The 21,556-nt window shown below is 46.0% G+C and overlaps 1 protein-coding gene across 1 annotated transcript in view; it reads right to left on the reverse strand.

Moving 5' to 3' along the window:
- The window catches only part of EML5 (EMAP like 5), a 1,453,541-nt gene that overhangs the window by 757,157 nt on the left and 674,828 nt on the right, over positions 1-21,556 (reverse strand). Inside the window, exons 11-12 of the mRNA XM_086936634.1 lie at positions 20,829-20,996; positions 20,436-20,542 (exon numbers count right to left, since the gene is read on the reverse strand). Of these exons, the coding sequence (XP_086792760.1) occupies positions 20,436-20,542; positions 20,829-20,996 (275 nt within the window). The remainder of the gene's footprint in view (positions 1-20,435; positions 20,543-20,828; positions 20,997-21,556) is intronic.

Consider the following 21,556-nt stretch of genomic DNA (forward strand, 5'->3'; position numbering starts at 1 on the left):
GAGCGCGTTTAAATCTGAAACTGCGACCTCCTAGACAGAAGCCAAAAATATCTCTGCTTTCCTCGGCTATTGGAATGCTGAAAAAGGCATTCTTCAAGTCGATGACTGAGAACCAAGTGGCTGTAGCAGGTATCAATGTTAACAAGGCAGTAATGTCTGGAACCACAGGAAACTGTGGGACCACAATCTTATTAACTTCTCTGAGGTCGATGACAAACCTATATACTGGAGGCTTTGTGGGATCAGTTCGTTTCAAAATCGGTAATACAGGACTATTACAAACATTTCCTCTAGTTTCTTCGACCACACCTTTCTTAATCAAATCTTGCACAATTAATAAAAGTGCACGTTCACCTTCACTAGATATTTTGTATTGCGGAATTCTTGGAAACTTTACATTGGCTTTCAAAGTAACTACATATGGTGGTATTTCTAAAAGGCCTACATCATTAGGACCAGTCGCCCAAAGAGAATCAGGGAGTGAACGCAGCTCTGGTGGAAGTGCATTCATTGACAAGTACATCGGAGAGGTGATTTTTTACCCAATGTAAGCTGTACCCCTTCCGGAGAACAGTACAATGTCGCATATAGTCGTTTTAACAAGTCTAAACCAAGCAGATTTTCATTACAACTCGTCGTCAAAATCAAGGGTGCTTTCAATTGACACGGTCCAACAGAAATAGACAAAGGGCCAGATATAGGGTTGTAAACAGGGGCGCCTGAAAAACCTACAGAAACATTTGTTGAGCCAGACAAAGGTGCGCCAGGGAGTTTCGCATGAATGATAGAACTTTTTGCGGCACCAGTATCCAACAGAAACGGTTCGACTACACCTGATGTTGCTACTGCGACATAAGGCCCACTCTGATCTACTGGAACTGATACTACTCCCTCTCTCTGTCCATGGCTGTCCTAGTACCCATTTTGCTGAAATCCCTCATCCACTTCACAATAGTCTTCAACAAGATATTGTTGAGATCTATTTTGCTGGGCTGACTGTCCATTTCTTTGATCAAAGTGATTGGAGGGACGATCATTCGTCTGTGGAGGCATAGCACCTCGCCCTCGACCTCTAGAATTCTGCACAAAACCACCACGACCTCTCTGAGCTGCTGCTGCATTATTTTGCGCTAAGATCGGACATTCATTCTTGTAATGACCCTCCTTCTTACAGTACGCACACTGGTTCCACTGATATTGAGGCCTCGTTGAACTATAATCTGTCCTCTGATACGAACCCTGTTGCATATTAGTCTGATTCGTGCGAGGCGGATACGCCTGTTGCAAAAGAACTTTAGTCTTTAAATCTTTCGTTTTCTTGTCTGATTTCTCTTTTTCCTCTTTATCCCTATTTTCGTAATATTGTGCAGTTGCAAGTATTTGCGCAGTTGTAGAAACAGCCCACGCACTCTCTGAATCCTTTAATTTATTGCATAATTCAGGTAACAAATTATGCACAAATTTATCAACAAACAGTCTCTGTCCTCCTTCAGTGCTCATATCCTGACCACTATGATCTACAAAAGTCTCTTCGAACCTCGTGAAAAAGTCGGAGACACTTTCATCTTTCTTTTGCTTGCATGCGGATAACTTGTCCCAATTAACACGCAATGCGGGCATCAGAGTCTTCATTAAGTCAATTATCCTACCCGGAAGATTAGCAATTAGGGGTTCAGGTTTTGCACCACCCGTTTGCTGACCATCCGCTGCAGTGATAGCTGCCCAATCACCTCCTAAGGCAACTTGATGATCTTCCCTACGAATTTTAGCCCAGACTGGTTGTGGAACTACATTTCCAAATAACATATCGATGTCTGCTAAGTTCATTATACAAGCCTCAACCGTCTGTGTCAGTTCCTTGTAATATCCAGCAGGATTCTTACGCGGATCCGGCAAGGCCTGCTTCACTGCTAGCACTTCGGCTCGCTTCCACGGAATGTGTATCCATACTCTCTGGAATTGCGCCGGAGCGGCAGCAATACCATTAATGGCATCAGCTTGCACAGCATCGCGCCAAATCGGAGGAACCTCCCTCATTGGATATTGGCGACTCAGCTTCGTCCTACCTTTCTCTAAATCTCTCGGTGAACGAAGAGATGGATCATTCCTAAAACTTAAGATCAGTTCCATTGCTTCTTCTATATTTTCACCTACTATCATACCAGCAGCAAACTCTTTCTGAACCTTAATTAAGTCTTCTAAATTCGATTCAATATCATCTTCCTCTATTTCCTCACGTAACAACGAGCACATCTCATCAAAGACGTACCGTTGCGTTGGTTCCTTCCACTGCATAAATGTATCTAACACATCTCTCGTACTATATCTCCTACTCTTCGAAATCCATCTGAGAGCCGTGGAATCTAAGATTCCCCGTTCCTCAATGCTTGGATGCTGACTACGTCTCTGAACGGAGTCAGAAGTAGGAGTCTTAATTAAAGTTTTATAGAAAGGAGACAGCATATTAGACACAGAATCAGTGATTCTTCGACGAACAGAAAGTGGAGTCAACACACTCGCAGACGTAGAAAACACAGTGGAAGTAGGAACAGATAGCGAGGCAGTAGGAGTATCGAGAAAAATAGTTTGTGAAGCAGTAGGTGTAAGCGAGACAGATACAGGTATAGAAGTCGGCAATCCAGGAGGAGGAGGAGCCGTAGGAACATTCACATTAACTACAGGAGGTACAGGTACTTGATTCTGAGGGGCAGCAATACCAGGTTGTCCAGCAACCGGTAATTGAACATTCGGTACAAGTGGAGCCGCAGCACCTTGTGCATACGGTGGAGGTGACCGTAACAGATAAGACAACAGAGGATCGTTTTCGGGGTCCTCTAGTATCTTAGCTGTTTTCGATGGCAAGGCAGGGTAGCACTTGTCGATCGCTAAATTATGCTCTCTAATGGCCACCTCTATGGCCTTCTCACACTCGGTATCTTGCAGCTGCTTAGTTGCTTGCTCTAGAGTCAACTCTTCTTTCTCTTTCTGTTCTTTCTTTAATCTCTTCATTTCTCTCTGTTTGGATTCTTTTCGCCAGTAACGGAAAGAATCAAACATTGCCGGCCGGGCTTTCTTCCTAAACAATTTCGCTTCTAAATTATCAAGAATTTCGGGTTCAAAACTACCATGCAGTGGCCAACTAAGGACACCGTCTTTCTCGGTGTAGGGGACCCACACCTCATTATAGGATATAGGACCCACACCATGTTTACAATATAAGTCATATAGGGGAGTCCCAATCGGAGGAACCAGACATGAGTCCTCCAATCGTGAGTCACTGTTGCAACCAAAGCAAGACAACATACAATTTCTCCGACTTACCATTTTTCAGTCCGGAACACAAAACAAACAAAACACAAAACAAATATGTGCACTTGAACCAAGAACTTTTAAGGCCTACCAAAACGAACTGATGTATCGATACCCAAACTAAACCAAATAGATTATCGTGACCAGAACAACCAGTGATAATCTTACGAAACCAAACCAAACCAAGAACCAAAAAGGATTTTAACAACCCTCACGAAGTAACCAACTAGCAACCACTAAATACTTAACTGAGGCACTGAAGACGTCACCAAGGAGAAACCCGTCACGTTTCGCTGTACTAAGGGCTGCACCTCGGGTCCAAGACAGGGCGACGGTCAAGGCAACGGCCCACTGCAGCCGTCCTGAACGGGAACCCTCGTGGAAGAGAACTTCGGGCCACTTTTGCGATATGCCGGGATCGATGAAGTGGGGCGCCTCCCTCAGGAATCTTCACACGAAGCTTCTCGAACTCTTCAGGCTTTTGGACCGGTACCGAATGACGTCGCCCCATGTTGGGCGCCAATTGGAGTTCTGGACTTTTTGGTTCCGTCCAGAGGTGTCAGGGAACAACACCCAAAGACCCCGGAGTTCCACCTGCCTTGGTGCGCAAATGAACAGAAACACGGGCTTCTCGATGGTGGCGTCAAAGACCAAAGGTTTGGTCGTTGTAGTGCGTTCACTGGCTGATGATAATTCGTTGAGGTGATTCCTGTGTCCCCTTGAATGCTATTTTCGAGTTTTCATGGGGCCCATTCCAAGGTCCAGTCCCTGGTGGCTGCCGCTGCCCAGCTTGGCTTGTACCGCCTGTCAAGTTGGTCCCGTTTGTGGGCAGAATCCGGCACGCTTTGTTGGGGGTGCGCTCCTCTCGGCCAGGACCCAGGCCGTTTTAATTTATTCGGGGTCTTTCCTCTCAGAAAGAAGTTGAGGCGCACACACAGCAGGTAAGGAAACGTCCTTTTATTGCACCATTTGAAACCACTCCATTGTCCTTTTTTCCTGATGCATTTCGGCCGCATCGGCCTTTTTCGGAGGGAGGTGGGAGGGAGGGAGGGTTTTCTGACATCAATTTGCCTTCAGAACGCACACAGGCTCTTCGTAGTGCTTCAATGATTGCCCTCAGGTGGGTGTCCGATTCAAACTTGCATGAAGAGCATGCTGGTCGTTGTAGTGCGTTCACTGGCTGATGATAATTCATCGAGGTGATTCCTGTGTCCCCTTGAATGCTATTTTCGAGTTTTCATGGGGCCCATTCCAAGGCTACATGATTATTTTTTAAAGGCATCCGAGGAAGGCCGTTCCAGGCCGAAATGCATCATGCCGATTCTGCAATAAAAAGTGTCTCCAACGTTATCCCCGCTGTGGCCTCTGCTTCTTCGGTCTTGGGAGGAGTTCCAGTCATGTTTTGCGCGGTTTCCAGTAACGCGCTACAGAGGTCCCGTTCTATCAAGAGGCCCGGGCTTATCTGGTGTCTGCTACGGCAGTTTTCGTTGGTGCAAGGTTTTGCAATAATCCCGGGTCTGCCTCTAAACACAGCGATATCCAGGGCGGCTGCATTGCGGCCCGTGACTTCACGACGGATGGAAATCAGCATTGTCATTTCAATCCCTGCCTGGCAGACTTCTGTGAATGTGAGGTTGGAACGTAAAGGGGACCGGAGGAGACGCTCAGCATTTAATTTCTTCTGCATTTTGACTGTGTTGGCTCTTTTAGACTCTGCCACATTCCGCCATTTCATTTGGACACCCCAAAGGCAGCACTTACCTGGACAAGGGATTCTGGGGCTTGTAGTTGTGACGATCTGCAAGCAGTGAGCGGTAATCCAAAAGGGGTGTGGCGACCCTAAACCAATGGGACAGTGGCGGGGGTAGTACTTAATTGTGAACCAGTCTACAGGATTATTTTTTAAAGGCATCCTAGGAAGGCCGTTCCAGGCCGAAATGCATCATGCCGATTCTGCAATAAAAAGCGTCTCCAACGTTATCCCCGCTGTGGCCTCTGCTTCTTCGGTCTTGGGAGGAGTTCCAGAGATATAGATATAGATATAGATATATATATATATATATATATATATATATAGATATAGATATATATATATATGTCCTCTCCCTGGTGATGCTAACTACAATATCAACAAAATGTACTGACACGTTAACACAACTACATAAACTTTTTCAGCCAGCTTGCCTTGCCTTGCCTTCATTCAAAACGTATTTTTGGGTTCCTATCTGAAGCTGAAATCCTCCAAGACAGAGTTTCTTCTAATTATCAACAGCTCAGATGCAGAGGTGACCCATATTCATCATGAGCATCAACTAATCCTGCAAAACCAACATCATCAAAAGAAAGTCATAAAGCCTTCTTTGTAGTCACTGTTTAAACAAATAAAATTGTGCACTCAAATGTACATTTTGAGGCAACATACAAGCCCTAATCCTATCCTACCTGGGTAATGGTACCAAATTACGAAGAGCATGCTTCATGGCACCAGTAGAATGATCACATTTCTAAGTAAAATTTCTATATGACTCCACCTTAATTAAATACCCACATCATGTTAAGTATCTAATATGTCATATTTAAGGCAGTAACAACCAATAAACCTCTTTCTCTCTGGTTGAAAAAGAGGCCATTGTAAAACATGAAGCTGTGACATAGCCAGATTGGAGATCAGGAAGTTTAAAAACAAAAAGTACTAAAACAATCCTACTCAAGCTCTGCATCTAGACAATGGCATATCAGATCCACTTGTTTGTCATCTGCATTACAACTGAGTTGAAAATGCATCTCTTTAAGGTAAACACCCAGACTGCGTGAAACTATTGGCTGAAACAAAACAGAATCCATCACTTATTTGGTATATGAACGTCAATCATACCCTTTCCAAATGATACACAGCATTTTAGTGCTTTACACGCAAGGATTGCACAATATAATTTTCCAATAAATACAATACGTGAAACCTGAGATAAGCAGAGGCAAGAAACAGCATAGTACTAGTTTCATGGGTAGATTGTGTAAGTCTCCTCACTAATTGACAATGTTCCTGAGGGAGAACCTGTTCTTTGAGTTCTATGCTAGGTGCTTCCTTGTTTTCTAACTTACCTTGCAACTTCTGTCTTATTTGTCCCAGCTTTTTTTAAATCCTGGATAGTTGATACACTGAAAGCTTGCAGTGCCTTCCTATGTGTGGTAAGCGAGTGGGACATAATTTTACAATACAACTTCACAGGCGCTTCTTGCCCAATATGTTCCGCTATGCATTTTTACTTGAACCTATATCGAGGTTACCTCTACTCTGGCTCATATTGGCTAAAATAGTTTCATGGCCTTTTCCTCTGCTTAAAACTGTGAAGTTTATTTCCTCTGAGTGCATCACTTGCTTATCTAAGCATATCCAGAAGGTGTGATACTAGGTTAACACTAAAGGACAAGGAGAGAACGAAGATTAATGTGTTCATTGTAAGACAAGAGTAAATGGAAAGGTTGTGCTGTTTGGCTGCAAATGAACCAGTATGAGGCTGTAGAAGAAAACATTTATTCGTTCATCCTCATGTAGCCGTTATACAGTTTGGTAGGACTTAAGCTACTGGTGGCAGCTGATGAAACCATATTCTGATTCTATTGGTGGGGTAGCATGAAGAGGCCAGATCTGTGGTTGAACTGGGCCCAAAATATTTATATTACAATATACGAAATATGGATTATTACGTGCCTTGGAACTATTAAAGGACATAATAAATTGATGAAGCACGTTGCTTTGGAAAGCAGGAACCCACTATTTACCACCCACAACACAGTCTCTGCCTGCTCAGGGACGACAAGATCATTTTACCATGACCTGGGGAGCAGACATAGGATGACAAGGGAATGTAAATCTGTGATTCGAGAATCTGAAAGTCTCTGTTAGCACTTGACTCTATCTAAGATCAGGATTCAACAAACTCTTAGGCTCTTCTGTGCTATACATTGATTTCATGCACAGAAACCCATATGAGGCTAGAATGCATTTAAAATGGACTTAGCAAAACTGAAAGGTGGAGGCTGGTATTGGATGAGAGAAGGAAACGCATTGAGATACCCTGAGTGGTGCATTGAGCTGTAGGATTACAAGAGAGTAGGCCATGGGGTGTCTCAAAATGTTGTGCCAGAGTCACTATCCAATCGGTTTCTTATTGGTACTTCAAAAAGGCCTGATATAGCTACTTGCCTTTCAAATTGATGGGCAGTTGAAACGTGTCCAGGCTGTCTTTCTCTGCAGTTACTGGCACTCTGTAGGAGGGAGCAGTCCATTTCCTGATTGATGGAGCAAGACATGGATGGCGGAGGCAGGAAGAATCTGTTCTGCCTCTCAATCTACAAGTTTCTGTTCCATGTTGACAGGCATGAGAAAATCTACATGGACTGGTGACCCAAGCTGAACCAAGACATTGTAGGGCAGGTCAGGGCAGGGGAGAACAACATGAAAATCCAGGTAAAGCTCATAGAGGTTCTGATCTGGTGATCTGATAGAAGTCAGTGGGCAGGTGAGCTGAAAAGGATGCTCCTCTATGCTGAAAAACTGGTTAGTTAAAAAGACAAAGGAGGATTCTGAAAGACACTTTGGGCACATGGAGTATTTTTGAGAGAGCCGGCAGGAAAGATTAATAGGGTGAGCAAGAGATTTAGAATAGGGTGTAGGGAGTAGGACTCCCTGTTGTCTGAATGGCCTCTGGTGTTATTTTAAAGCTACAGAGAGCCAAGCACATTGTACAACTTCACACATTTCTACCTGTTGGAAGCAAGAAGTGTACATACTATTTTTCAGAGAAGCACTGAATTATCTGCTCTAGCTTTTGGCATGAACCTGTAGAAGCACTGACTTAGCTGCTCTGGCATGAACTATGTTCCAGGAGTTTCCTGAATTGGGACAATTCAGGACACCTCGGCTGGGATAGAAGCTGTATGCTGGAGAAATCAAATAGCTGAAGTAGCCAGAGTATCTTTGGAACCCGAGGAATTCCAAAACTAGTGAAGCCTCCTAACCCAAGAGGACCTTCATCTAGAGAAACTCCTGAACATAATTCAGGCTGAAGGAAGGAAATGGTTACAGTGAAAGAAACCTTCTCAACAACTCTTCTCAGGAATTATGAAGTATCTGAGAAGTCCAGATGTAAAAACACAACTCTATGAAAATTCTGGACCCAGCGTTCATGTCAGAACACATACAAAACCCAATAGAAAGACAACCTGCTTCAATGAGAAAACACTTTGACTGCCTTTCTGTTCTCTGCGAACACCCTTGGCTTGATGTTCACTGCGGACTACTCCTGTTGCACAGCTATTGTATAGTATAGATTCCAATATAAACTTCTGTATTTTATAACTACTGATCTTTGTTGCAACTGTGACAATTTATTTGTATTGCTTCATATTCGCTATGAAGATTTTAAATGTTTCAATCATTCCATCTTCTGAACTAATGTTCCCCATTTTTATTTTATGCCTTGCATTAAAAAGTCCTTTTTAGGTCTAGCCTGAGCGAAGACCTTTTCATTTTTATTAAAAATGTACAAATATATTATTGATCGAGGCTCTCAGCCCCCTTCACCCATTAGTCTGTTTTAGCGTCATTCACATTTTCTTCCACCCACAACAGCATAAAACATAGAGCAATGGGTCACCCACTTCAGCCATTTACTTACCTCACTGCCCTTTTGCAAGGAGCCCAACTGCACACAAAATAGTTTCTCCCAGTGCCAGGGAGTAATATGGAAATGTTTGCATTTTAAGAACAAAAAATATTTTTGCTTTAGACATTTTCTTCATATTTGTAAGTGACTGGTAGCTCGACCAACAAAGTTTTCAAAAACCATGTCAAAACATACATTGACAAAAACTAAAAGGCTGGCAGCCAACGCTAGACCTAAAAGTGTTTTGATTAATTGGGGGAGATATTATGTTTTATTTCATGTAACTGTTCTACGTTGTTAACACAGCACCTATTGTTGATTCCCTAAGGAATTACTTGTTTGCCTCTGAGAAGTGTTCTGTTGGACAGTGTGTGGAGGTATAACATAGTTTAAATGAAGATTCTTTTTTGGGAGAGACCCACCAACCCCTCCCCCTTTTTTATCAAATATTCAAAATATAAAAAAATCTTTATGGGGTAGACCACCAAACCACCCCTTTTAAAAATTATTTGTACTCCCTCTTTTAACCTTACTATCCTATACCTCTACCCACTTATAAAAACCCTGAGAAATAACCTTACCATTCTCGATCCATATCCACCCCTTAACCCTAAAAATACCCTTAATACCCTATACTCCCTTCAACCTTACATCCTGAAATTCCCTAAACCAACCTTTAGCACTACCCACCCTAAAAATAACTTTACCACCTTAAACCCCCACCCACCCTCGACACCCTAAAAATGTCCTTACTACTCTTTAGCCAAACTCACTCCTAAACCAGATAAATACACTTACCACCCTGGACCTCTACCCCGCCGTAAACGCTAAAAGATATCCTTGCCACCCTATGCCCCTACCCACCTTGAGCTTTACAAATACCCTTACCACCCTATATTGCTACCCACCCCATAAGTGTAAAATACACTTACCACACTATACCTATTCCTCTACCCATGACTGCCTGTATTAATGAGTAAGTAGGTGAGTCAGTGGCTATATTGGTTAGTGAGTGCATGTGTGAGGGGCTGTATGGGTAAGTAAGTATGTGTATGACTGTGTCAGTGCGTGCATGCCAGTGGTATATGGGTAACTGGGTATGTGAAAGGTAGCATAGGTGAGTGATGAGGTATGTGAGTGACTGTAAGGGTGAGTGAGTGACTGTGAGAATGGCTGTATGGATGAGTGTGTGTTTGAGTCAGTAACTGTACAGGTGAATGAGTATGTGTTAGTATCTGTATGAGTGAGTGAGTGTGTGTGTGTAGCTGTATGGGTGAGTAAGTGGCTGTGTGATTGACTGTACAGATGAGTGAGTAGGTGTGTGAGTAATGTTATGGGTGACTGACTCAGTGTGTGAGTGGGTGTATGAGTGGATATGTTAGTGGTTGTATTTGTGAGCGAGTAGGTGTATCAGTGGCTGTATGATTGAGTGAGTGTATGTGTGTTGATCTATGAGTCAGTGAGTGGCTGTGTAAGTAGTGGTATGGGTGTGTGAATTGGTTTGAGAATGGTAGTGTGGAAGTAGGAGTGGGTGCATGTATGTATGTATGGAAGTACGAGTGAGTACATCAGAGATTCTGTGGGTTATGTCATCAGGGATGTAATCAGTGATGTAACTGACCATATCATAAGTGATGTAATATGTGAGGTCCTAAGCAGTGCTTTACTGGAGCGCAAATTAAAGTTAGCTCACTAACCAGAGCAGTTGATTTTCAATGGTTTTGTATGAATGAAACCTGATCCTAACTATAAAATCCTTGCAACCTTTGTTTTGTCAGTGAATTTCTAAGGTTTTTTAAAATTCTAATTCCCAACAATAATGTTCCTGTAACCTTTGTTTTTTTCAGAGAATTCCTTTGTTTTTTTAGGTTGTATTCACGTTTGCAGAGTGGTGGACAAAGGGTGCTTGGCCTCTGACCAGCTCTTAGGAATCCTGCTGTGTAGGACTTACAGGAGGTACCAGGAGGGCTTCTTAGCCCCCAAGGTTCCTTAGGAGTAAACTGGACTTCATCCCCCAACCAGTATTGTGGCAGGGGGCGTGTTTGCAGAGCGGTGGAGAAAGGGGTTGTGGGTTCCGAAGACCTCTTAGCAATCCTGCTGTGTGGGACTTACTGGAGTTAACGGAAGGGGTAGTTGGCCCTGAAGGTCGTCCTTGGGGGCCAACTACCCCTCCTGTTACCCCCAGTAAGTCCAACACAGTAGGATTGCTGAGAGGTCATCAGAAGCCACACACCCTTTATCCACTACTCTGCAAACGTGCCTCCTGGCGCACTAATGGTTGAGGGAAGAAGTCTACTTTAGACCTGAGACCCTCAGGAGTAAAGTGGAATTCATTCCCCAAACAGCAGTTTGCCATGAGGTGTGTTTGCAGAGTGGTGGACAAAGGAGGTAGGGTCTTCAAGTCCTCTCAGCAATCCCACTGTCTGGGACTCACTGGAGATACCTGGAGGGGTTCCTGGACCCCATGGACCCTCAGCATCCAAGATTACCTCATTCCCCCAACCACCACAGTGCCAGGAGGGGCGTTTGCAGAGTAGCGGAGAAAGGGGGTGGGGCCTCCTGTGGCTTACGGTCGTATTTTAAAAATATATTTTAGGTGAGGAGGTCCATGTGATACCCCTTCCCTGGGCCAATGTGAGCCCTGGGGATACCATCCCCTGGGGCCAGCCCTTTTTTCAATGGGGAGAGAGGCCACCCTGCACTCCCCCCCCCCCACCCCCCACCCCAGGCTATATTTGGCCCAGGGACCCCATTTCCCGGGCCAGAACCCTTTTTAAATGTTTATTTTATCAAAAGGGAGGTGGGCTGGGTGGTCCCCCTCCCGGGCTGGCTTCGGCCCCAGGCACCCCATCCTCCAGTGCCTGGCCTGTAGTGTGGATGCACTGGTCCCACACAGGGCATCCACTTTCTGATGGTTGAGTACCGTGAGGGGAGCCTGACGGCCTACAAGGTCCCTGGCAGCTCCCCACCTCCTGCAGGAGCTGGCAATGCTATTACACATAGGGAGCTGCTAACATGCAGCACCCTGTGTGCAAAAGCTCTGCTTCTAGTAAGCAAGAACATTTTCTGTGTTTGCTATGGTGCTCCTGCCAAGCCATAGTAAATGACAATGTCCTGGGGGTGTGCATCCCGGGACACTGCTGGAGCCGGCCCTAGGGGGTGGCGGTCGTCAGGGGCATGGTGGCTCCATTAGGGGGCCATACATTCCCCCTACTTTGTTAGAGGTTGCACTGGGGAGGTGGCATCCTCAGAGCTGGGGGGAGGTCTGTGCAGCCCCCGCATTAAATGTACATAAAGCCCTGGGTAGGTGGTGATCCCTTGGGCTGGGGGGAGTCTGTGTGGCCGACACATTAATAACTGTTAAAGCCGCAAGGAGGAAGATGTCCCCAGGGCTGTGGGGGGTCTGAACTCCCACAAATCTTTTTCATTGAAAAGCCCTATTGTGGTGGCGGTTCCTGGAGCTGGGAGGGGGTCCAAGAGCCCTCCCCCCATTTATTTATTAAAGAAACATACCAGGAGGAGTTTGTCCCCGGGGTTGCGGGGTGCCATGCAGGCACCCTCTGCATAATATAATAGAAAAGCTCCTGGGACTCTTTGTCGCGGGGTTTACAATAAAACCTAGTAGGGGGCCCAATGCGCCCCCTCCTTTGTTTTTAGCATGCCCCCGGGACTTGGCCCACCCATGGCAAATTAAAAAAATAATAATACTTTTAAACCCCAGCATGGTCCCTGTGGGACCCTCCTACCCTATCTGGGATGTCAGGGTATTCCTACCCTGCCCCCTTAATGTTATTTTTTACTTTTTTTGTGGAATTCAGCTTCAAGCTGAGTCCCAAGATGGCCGCCAACAATTCCTGGTTGAAGTGTTGGCAGTCAATCAAGTTTTAGTAGGATCCGTGAGTCCACTGCAAGGACTCACGTCCCAGATATCTATAGTTTTTAAAGTTGAATGTCTCAAAAACAACTGACCGGATTAACACTAAATCACAAAAAGCACGCTTTCTAGACCACCATCTAGCTTTCTGCCAAATTCGATGTAATTCCCTATAGCAGTTTGGGACCCTGTCTTTTTTTGCCCCCACTTGACAGATCACACTGAAACCCAACAGCTGAACTAAAAAGGGGAAGTTTTGTGAAAATTGTTTCAAGATTTGTCAGCCAGCTCCAGAGTTTTGGCAAAAAACGCAAAAAACTATTTTCCTATTGAAACTTTGGTCCTAACTAAAACTACCAACTGGCGAAAGCCAGTAGGTACTATATATATCTTATCTACTGGCGCTCGCCAGTAGGTAGTTATAGTTGGAAATATATATATATATTCCCTGTTTCCGCCAGCAATGTTTCCGTTCTCACTCGTAATGGGTGCAACAGCTTAAGGAGACGGTTCCTCAAATGTTGAGTTTACTTTTTCCAAAGGAAGAACGCCACGCACTCCCAGCATGTTGTTACATATTTTACTTAATTTTGTTGTGTCCACCACCATTAACAACTGACAGTTGTTGGTGGTGGGCACAACATAATAAAATAAAATATATAACAAGATGCCTGGAGTGCGTGGCGTTCTTCCTTTGGTAAAGTACACACACACATATTATATATATATATATATATATATATATATATATATATATATATATATATATATATATATATAAATATATATATATAAATATATATATATATATATATATATATATATATATAAATATATATATATATTCCAGGAATAATCCAGTACGGCGCAGAGTTTCAAAAGCTGCAAATATGGACACGAACCCAGGTTTAGGTGCAAAAAGAAGGTGGTTTATTCAGCAATGGTGCTCCCAGTCATCACGACGCGTTTCGCGCTTCACAGAGCACTTGATCACATATATATATATATCACACACACACGTTCTGGCTTAGAGTGCTGCATAATTTATGCAAAAAGCAGCAATGAACTCTGGGCAGTTCCCAAGTTTAGGTGAAGAACAGCTCCAATACGTAGCACCCTACAATGCCAACGACACTCTGTATTCTCACTTCAAATGTCTGTTTTGTAGCAAAGTCTTTAGGCATAAGATTAGGTGAGTGCCAAGTGACAACGTTTCTTGCTATTTTTACAGCAAAGTCTTTAAGAATAGGATTAGCTAGTGCCATCCATGTCAAAGGGACTTGGTAAGGTCAAAGGGAAGCACGACAAACTGAAAGTGTCCCTGGCCTACCTGGAACAAGAAGTAACTTTTGTGGGACTGCAGGACAGGTATATGAAAATCTGTCATGCAGGTCCAAGGACATCATCCAATCAATCGGATCCAGGGCAGAGAGGACATGGAAAGGCATTCATAGTTCAAAGTTCTAAAATTGGCCGAAGGCCCCCAATCTTTCTTTGGGACAAGGAAATAGCAAGAGTAGCAATCCTGTGCCATTTCCGAGTAAGGAATGCCCTTAATAACTCCTTTAGAGAGTAAAACTCGAACCTCACACAAGAGAATGAACAGATGTTCCTCTGAGATTTGCTCTGATGTGGGGGGGGGAAGATTTATTGGAGCAGAAAGAAAGGCTAGGGCAAAGCCATCTGAATGATTTGAAGAACCCCATCTGTCAGACGTTATGAACTTCCGTCTCTGGAAAAAGTACTGGATCCTGCCTCTGACAAGGCCTGTAACAGGGCCAAGGAGGTTATGCAGTGCTGAGGATGGATCCACTACCAGTAACCATTGGGGCCAGAAGGCCAGCCCGCGGGAGCCAGAAGAGTGACATATATCTACTGCTTGGCCTCCCTAAATGTGTCAATTAGCGGCAGTCTGAGATAGCCTAGGAAAATGGGGCACACTTGAATCAACTGTCTGCATCGTGCTGGAGGAATACAGAGTCCTGCTTCACCTTCTTGTGGTTGAGTTTGGACTTCAATTTTGAATTTCCCAGGGACTTCGACTGCGAAGTTGACCTCTTGTGGGAATGGCCTCAGGAGTGGGAGTGAGTCCTCTCCCTTGACTTGAAGCAGGAGTGGGACCTACCTTAGGCCCGCAACTTTTTGTGATTAGCAAAGTACAGCTTTGTCGCTTGGTCTCAAAGGGCACACTTGCCTCACGACTTGTGCCCCAAGTCCAAGCAAACGAGACACTTTTGTGTGAGTCTGTGACTGACATCTATTTTCTACAGTCGTGGCATGGCTTGAAACCTGTCATTTTAGGAAGGAACATCAATTCCCAGTACACTGTTTTTCCAGAATCATCGGAAGGCAGATGAAACTGGGAGCAGAATTATGGATCCACAATTGAATGGACTGAAAGAAAGGAGCTGATTGTCAGCATGCAGGGATGGCACATGTATGCGGCTCCATCACTTTTGGGACGTTATGGAGTCAACACGGATCAGCACAGCACCGCCAAGCGGCACGCAGGAGCAATGCCAGAGAAAAGGTTTTTGGATCCAGTCTTGCACATGAGGAGTATTCCAAGGTAAGGGATCTGTGTTTAGAAGTATCCATCAGAAACATTTATGTAGAATGCAAAAAGGCTTGCACCAGCTCTCATTGTCGCTATGCTTAAAGTAACCCATTAATAATCAGTTTAGAGCAAATACGGTGCTGACTGCGACGTTGCATCAACTGTCACTGGTCAAGTATATGCTTGCTTTTGGTCCCAAAATGGGACTTCAAAATTCTGTGTCTGTGTAGCTGGTAAACACAACCCTTTCTTTACACCCTGAAGATGGTAAGACGTGTGCTGGGGGCCACATGGGGTTCCCCATCATAATTAAAAAGGGAAGGGACAGCGGCATGAACGTGGGTCTTGCAGTCCCCTAAAAAAATAAAAATAAAAAACCAGCATAAATAAATAAACCAGATGCACAAGTGTGAGTGGAGAAGCCCACCACAGCTTTGTGTCAGGGTTGCAGCCCACCCTGATGACAGCACAACCCACCACCTTCTACTCTACCCACATTGGAGCTCTTCCCTAAATAAAATAAGAGTTCCAATGAAAGCTGCACAATTTTACACGTAGGAGATCCACATAAGTTGATATTTTGTGTGCTGCAAACATAGAGCACACATTTGGGAATTAGTTTTCTTCTAAACTGCTGGGCAGTAATAATCCCCTCATGTTTCCTGCGGGCCTGGCAAAAGAACTTTGCTGATCCAATCAGCAGAGAGACAAAAATAAGGTGAGGATGACACATTAATGGGGTTCGGTAGAAAACCACAACTTCTCTCACGAGACGTGCTAAAATCAGATTTTGTTGTGTGTTGTCATTAAAGCTTGGATCTTTTTCCACTGGCATGGTCTAGGCCAAGCCACAAACAGGATATATTATCATTATTATTATTTGTGTAGTGCTGCTCCATTCATGACTGCAAGGGCACACTCTCAACTGATGTTACCTGTAATTGTGAATGTTTTACTTCTATAACCTTTACATAATTGTTTATCATCAAACATAAATGTGTAGTTCCGTATTTGTAATTGGGCTCTCTTGTTCAAACTTGATGCCAGGTCCGAACGGGCAAACACTGAACATTATGAACATGGCGTGGAGAAGATTGATGTGGCCTATGGGCACATACACATCCTAAACAGAATATTGTCCAGTTACCAAGTAAATAATGTAGAGCGACCTTTGACCCTGCCAGCAGATAGGTCGACCCCCCCAGCCGCCACACGGTCCTCCTGTGGCGCTACCCCTTTAGTGCCTCGCCGCTGCCGAGCAAGTCCTCTGTGCCCCTGCTCACTGTTATCTCGCCTGTTGTTTTGCCTCGTTCTTTCTTCTGTGCCCTTGCGCCCCCTCTACCCGTTCTTCCTTCTGTGCCCCTGCTCGCTGATGTTGCCTCGTTTTTTGCCCTGTGCACCCTCTCCCCGTTTTTCCTTCTGTGCCCCTACTCACTGTTGTTCGGCCTGTTTTGCCTGTTGTTTTGCCTCGTTTTTCTTCTCTGCCCGTGTGCCCCTTCCCAGTTTCCTTCCGTGCGGCCCGCCCCCCGCTGCCCCATTCGCCACCCCGCTCCCGCCTCCCAGCTGCTCCTCCTTCCCACAGCCCCTTATATGGAGGCCACGCAGCGACCGCGCTGAAGGCGCGCCTAAGGCAAGCCCGTCTGCGCCCGTTCGCGTCTGGACCGCGCCCAGCGCCAGAACCCCTAGCCCCCGCTGCATCCAAAGCACCCGACTGAGATATGACTCCGCCGCCCTCAACACACTCAACACCGGACGAACAACCGCCTGCTACCGAGCCACCCCGAAGCGAACCCACTGACCCTTCACCTGTCAGGCCTGCAAATACACCTGCCTCCGAACCTGCAAACCACTCACCGGACCTCGCAACAACAACAACCACCTCAAGTGCATCCTCCTCAACACACGCTCCGTCCACAAGCACACCGTCGAACTATGGGACCTCCTGGACATAACAGCACCCGACGTCGCCTTCCTCACGGAAACCTGGATGAACACCTCCTCGGCCCCCGACATCGCCATAGCCATCCCGGACGGCTACAAGATCACCCGGAAGGACCGAGTCAACCAACCCGGAGGAGGAATTGCCATCGTCTACAGGAACACCATCAACATCACGACCATCACCGAAGACACACTCTCCGCCGCCGAACACCTACAGTTCCAGATTCACACCGACCCTAGGACCACCCTTGGAGGAATGCTCATCTACAGACCCTCGGGCCCACGCACACAATTCAGCAAAAGCATCGCCGACTTCATCAGCCCGCACGCCCTACCCTCACCAGAATACATCCTCCTCGGGGACCTGAACTTCCACCTGGAGAAAAACAGCGACAACAACCCCACCACCCTGCTCGACAACCTCGGACTCAAGCAACTGGTGAACACCCCCACCCACATCGTTGGCCACACACTCGACCCCATCTTCTCCGCCAGGAGCCACGTCTCCTTCAGCCACTCCTTCGGATTACTCTGGACCGACCACAGATGCATACACTTCACCTTCAAAAAGAATACTTCCCACCATCGCACGCAACAAATCCCCTGCAGATGCTGGAGCAAAGTCACCACAGACCAGCTCCTCTCATCGCTGAGCCAGAACCCACCAGCCAACACCGCTGACACCAACAACGCATCCCACAACCTCGCACAGTGGATCACCAACTGCGCCGACAATTTCGCACCACTGAAGAACCCCCCAGGCGGGACCGGCAACAGGAAAACTTCATGGTTCACAGGCGCCCTAAAAAAATCAAAGAAATCCGTCCAAACCCTCGAAAAAACCTGGCGCCACGAACGAACTACAGAAAACATGACAGCCCTCAAGATCGCCACCTGCGAACACCACCAGCTGATCCGCACCAACAAAAGGACATCATTCAAAGAGCGACTAGACAACAACACCCACAACAGCAAGGAACTCTTCAACATCGTCAAAGAGCTCTCCAACCCCAGCGCCAGCAACAACGACATCACACCGTCACAAGAACTCTGCAACTCCCTCACCACGTTCTCCCACCGAAAGATCGCAGATATACACGACAGCTTCGAACCCCAGACTCCGCCTTCAGTCACCGAACCAGCGACCCCCACCACCACCCTCAGCGCCTGGACCCCATCAGATCTGAAGACACCACCAACGTCATGAACTCCATCCACTTCGGCTCCCCCTCGGACCCTTTCCCCAATCATATCTTCAACAAAGCCGACACCATCATCGCACCCCATCTCCGGAACGTCATAAACATCTCGTTCCCGTTAGCCGCCTTCCCCGAGAGCTGGAAGCACGCAGAAATCAACGCCCTTCTGAAGGAACCCACAGCGGACCCCAAAGACCTCAAGAACTTCCGCCCCATCTCTCTTCTTCCCTTCCTGGCCAAAGTCATCGAGAAAACCGTCAATAAACAGCTGACTGCTTTCCTAGAGGCAAACAACTTGCTCGACCCATCCCAATTCGGATTTCGAGCCAACCACAGCACCGAAACCACCCTCATCGCAGTCATCGACGACATCAGGACCCTGATGGACAACAGAGAAACAACCGCCCTCATCCTCCTGGACCTCTCGGCAGCCTTCGATACCGTATGCCATCGCACCCTAATAACCCGCCTCTTCACCACTGGGATCCAAGAAAAAGCCCTGGACTGGATCACCTCGTTCCTCTCCGACAGAACCCAGAGAGTCCGCCTCCCTCCCTTCCGCTCAGAAGCCACCAAGATCATCTGCGGCATACCCCAAGGATCCTCACTTAGCCCAACCCTCTTCAATATCTACATGAGCCCCCTCGCCGCCATCGCACGCAAACACAACATCAACATCATCTCCTACGCCGACGACACCCAGCTGATACTCTCCCTCACCAAAGACCCAGCCTCCGCCAAAACCAACCTACAGGAAGGGATGAACGACGTCACAGAATGGATGAAGCTCAGCCGCCCGAAGCTGAACTCAGACAAGACGGAGGTCCTCATCCTCGGACAATCCCCTTCTGCCTGGGACAACTCCTGGTGGCCCTCAGCACTGGGCTCCGCGCCGACACCCTTGGACCACGCACGCAACCTGGGATTCATCCTGGACTCCTCCCTCACGATGACCAAGCAAGTCAACGCCGTCTCGTCATCATGCTTCAACACCCTGCGCATGCTCCGAAAGATCTTACGGTGGATCCCCACCGAAACCAGAAAGACGGTCACCCAGGCCCTCGTCTCCAGCCGACTGGACTACGGAAACGTCCTATACGCAGGAACCACCGCCAAACTTCAGAAACTACTACAACGCATACAGAACGATGCCGCACGACACATCCTCGACATCCCTCGCCACAGCCACATTTCCGCCCACCTGAGAACCTGCACTGGCTCCCCATCAACCAGATGATCACATTCAGGCTCCTCACCCACGCATACAAACCGCTCCACGACATGGGCCCCGAATACCTCATCAGCCGCCTCTCATTCTACACTCCCACCCGCCAGATCCGCTCCGCCAGCCTCGCCACCATCCCACGGATTCGCAGAACCACCGCCAGAGGAAGATCGTTCTCCTACCTGGCGGTCATAACATGGAACTCCCTCCCCGCACACCTACGAATGACCCATGACCATATATCCTTCAGGAAACAACTCAAGATCTGGCTGTTCGACCAGTAGTAGCACCCCCCCTTTCAGCGCCTTGAGACCCTCACAGGTGAGTAGCGCGCTCTATAAATGTTTTGACTGATTGATAGAAAATAGCATTTCCTCTGGCATGTTGACTAAGTTTTCACTTCCCAAAGATGAAACCGAATTCTGAATAGTGAAAGGAGCTCTAGATTAACTTTGAGTCTGTCCATTACAGAAACAAATCAGGGTTCATGTCATGAAACATGTTGTCAATCATCATCCAAATATCCACTCTACACAGTTTCTGCACACATCTCATGGGATCAGATCTAACATAACAAATGTGGTATAATATAGTAGTCAGAATCTATCCAATGTACTGAAACAAGTATGCAATGCAAAAACAAAACAAAAAACTAATTTACCTGGCGTCGATATGTGATCTGTGTCTCTTGCTCGATTTCAGAGTCCAGCTCTGGAACATCAGACTGATCTGAATCGGACTCATCACTATTTGAGTCTGCCAAACTTTCTAAGAATAAGGAAAGCATAAACAAAATCATGCAGGTAATATGTTGTTATGGTCGTGGTTATTGACAACTTCTTAGAAACCATTATGTGGTTGATCACTTTAAACTCAAGGAAAAATATTCTACACTTAACAACAAAACATAGACTGATTTTTTTTATATTTACATAGTTTCCTGTTTCACCATTTACTTTCATATCTGTTCTTAGATGGCCAACTTTATGACAAAGTTTAGAAGGTGACTATTTAAAGACAGCAGTTACCACCAACTCATGGATGAGTGACTCACCTTGTGGTGCTATATGAAGAGCATCCTTCAGTTTTCTGTCAGGGATGAATTTCCACTGGAAGACAGAATGATCAGCTCCTCCAATGGAAATAATCCACTGATGATCATGCGACCACCGAACATTGGTCACATGGGCAGAATGGCCAAGATACTTTTTGAATTTTGCTCCTGAAAGAGAGGGAAACTTAATTGTATTTGGTGTAATACGTTTTCACTTTGAAGCTTTGCATGTGCTCACTTAAGAAAATGCAATACACTACATAACAGAAAGCTTCAGTAGGTTAATGTATAACTGCAGGTCTGCCAACCGCTAAACATTTTTCACCATGTGATAAAAGGGGGTAGGCCTCAGTGGGGCAGTCTTTGTTCCGGGCAAAACTTATAAGGCATGTATACTCTCTCTACCCACCCAAAAATGTTTTTAAAAATTCTTAGCCTACTAGTGATGCGCTGGGGTGGTCTTACACCCCATAATGAACTTCCTCTGTGTAGAGGCTATAAACCTCCGCTGGAAACCCACTCTATGCAGTGATTTCCAGCCTACTTTTTCATCCACTGTGTGATATCAGCTCCTCACTAGGTGACTGTGTGAAGAAGCCGATATCGCATGACACTCGGTGGTGTTGGCAGTTCTGTAAATGTAACAGTGGTGCAAAGCAACCAAATTCACATATGTTTCCAACACCCACCGTAAAGGAAAATTTGGACACAATGACATGTAAACATAG

Source organism: Lissotriton vulgaris, chromosome 9 (genome assembly GCF_964263255.1).
Source record: "Lissotriton vulgaris chromosome 9, aLisVul1.2, whole genome shotgun sequence".
Taxonomy (NCBI): domain Eukaryota; kingdom Metazoa; phylum Chordata; class Amphibia; order Caudata; family Salamandridae; genus Lissotriton; species Lissotriton vulgaris.